General features: G+C 56.5%; 1 protein-coding gene across 1 annotated transcript; it reads right to left on the reverse strand.

Annotated features, from left to right (window-relative positions):
- Positions 1–744: 744 nt before the first annotated feature.
- Positions 745–1,305, reverse strand: TNFAIP8L1 (tumor necrosis factor, alpha-induced protein 8-like 1). Its single transcript, XM_006868921.1, has one exon. The coding sequence runs from the start codon at positions 1,303–1,305 to the stop codon at positions 745–747; it is 561 nt and encodes a 186-aa protein (XP_006868983.1).
- Positions 1,306–2,188: the final 883 nt, after the last annotated feature.

Genomic DNA, 2,188 nt, shown 5'->3' on the forward strand with positions numbered 1-2,188 from the left:
GTCTGGCACGCATTGCCAAGGAGATGGGGCACCTGGACCCTAGGAGTCTCTGACTACTTGGCTCTGGCAGCTGCCTACCTCGCGCCCTTCCTTCCAGCTCACCATGACCTCGTTTGAGAGACTGAAAAAGCCCAGGCCCTTCCTTCCGGGAGAGTCATTGGATTACAAACCCCAACAGGAGTGGAAGGTGGGGGCTGAGGAGAGGAAGGACTGGTGCTCCGGGGACAGTTGGACCCAGGAGGCTGCCAGTCTCCCACCGAACCCCTCTCCCTTCAGACCAGGGGCTCCAGGCCAGAGAAGCTGGGTAGAAAACTGGGGGATCAGTGGTTGAATGGTAGAAGATGAGAAATCTTTCCAGTGGGAGACCTGGGTTCAATTCCTGGCCAGTATACCTCATGGGCAGCCCTCACCCATTTCTTCCTGGAGGTTTGTGTGTTCCTAGGATGCTGAACCCTTTCAGCTGAGCTTCCAGATTAAAATGAGGAAGAAAAGCCTGGTAATCAGCTTGTGAAAATCAGCCCATGAAACCTCTATGGTTCACAATAGGACAATGCGATCCACCTTGAGGATGGCGCTGGACTGGGCAGCATGTCGTCCCGTTGTGCCAGGGTTACTGAGTCAGGAGTCAACTTGCAGCAGCAAACAACACAGGACTTAGCCCCCTCGGGCAAAGGAGGATTGACAAGAGTCCAAGTGAAAAGCCCCCAAAAGAACGGATGGAGCCCAGCGTCAGTGGCCTCAGGCTCAGATGTTCCCCTCATCCAGCATCTTGCCGAGGCCCTCACAGATGCGGCGCAGGTGGGAGCAGTAGGGCTCAGCCGGGCCATAGAGCGCTGCCAAGAAGTCGCAGTTGGCCAAGTGGCTGAAGACGTGGTTGATGCGGCCGTGGGACTTGGCGGTCAGGTGGGAGCCCACGGCCTGGTGCAGCAGGTCCCGACACTCGAGCAGCGCGGTGGCCAGCACGCGCCGGTCGAAGGTGAAGTCCACTTGCTGGAAGCTGACGGCCGTCATAGCCAGGTTGTGGGCCCGCCGCCGGAGACGCTGCAGCAGTGCCAGCTCCTCGTTGCCCAGCTGGCCGCCGCGAAGCAGAACACCCAGCTTCAGCATCACCTTGATCATGTTCTTCACCACCTTCTGGGCCTCCTTGCGGCTCCGCGTGAACTCCTTGGTGGCTCGGTACAGTTCGTCCAGGAGCTCACTGCTGGTGTCATCGATGAACGCGGTCACCACTGCCTTGGACGCCATCTTGCTCACCAGCTTCTTCTGCGCCTGCAGGACCAGGCTCTTGGTGCTGAAGGCATCCATGGGGCCTGCAGGAAGCAGAGACGTGTGTCAGCCGGACCCGCATGCCAGGCCACCCTTCCCTATGCATGGGTCACGTGCCTTGCTGCCTTGGTCTTCCCAATCTGTGAAATGGGCATCCATCTCAAGGAGCCTCCTGAGGGAACTGTCGCCCTGAGCAATTACACTGTTGGTTGGGGTGCTAGGAAGAGTCCTGAGGAGCCCTGGTGGCATAGTGGTGAAGCGTTCTGATGCTAACCAAAAAGTCAGCAGTTCAAACCCACCAGCCCTTCCACAGAGAACTATGTGGCAGTCTCCATCTATTCTGTTCTGTACTATCACTATGAGAAGAAAAATCGACTCGACGGCAAGGTGGTTGGGTGTCTGTGTATAACGAGTTCGAGTCCTGGTGTAGTGCTGTAGGGTAAGCATGGGACTGCTAACCACAAGGTTGGTGGTTCAAACCCACAAGCTTCTCCTTGGAAATTCTATACAAGGTGCTAACTTGATGGCACTTACCAACAACATAGGGAGTTCTAGGGAGCCCTGGTGGCATGGTGGTTAAGCACTCAGCTGCTAAATTGTCAGTTCGAACTCACCAAGCAGCAACGTGGAAGAAAAGACCTGGCCATCTGCTCCCGTAACCATGACGGCCTAGACAATCCCAGGGGGCAGTTCTCCTGTCACATGGGGCGCCATGAGCTGGAATCAACTCGACTGTACAACAGTCTAAGGGCCCCCTAGGTGGCACAAGTGGCAAAGCACTCAACAGCTCGGCAAAAAGGCTGGCGGGTTGAACCCACCCAGGGGTGCTTCAGAAGAAAGGCCTGGGAGTCGGCTTCCGAAGGTTCTTAAGCCTTAGAAACGGTGGAGCAGAGTGTCTGCACACATCCAACGTGGCACACAA

The sequence above is a fragment of the Chrysochloris asiatica genome, unplaced genomic scaffold (assembly GCF_000296735.1).
Source record: "Chrysochloris asiatica unplaced genomic scaffold, ChrAsi1.0 scaffold00125, whole genome shotgun sequence".
Taxonomy (NCBI): domain Eukaryota; kingdom Metazoa; phylum Chordata; class Mammalia; order Afrosoricida; family Chrysochloridae; genus Chrysochloris; species Chrysochloris asiatica.

What these genes read in the sequence shown, in the direction of transcription:
- TNFAIP8L1 (XM_006868921.1), bottom strand. Translation starts at nt 1,305, where the DNA reads ATGGATGCCTTCAGCACCAAGAGCCTGGTCCTGCAGGCGCAGAAGAAG.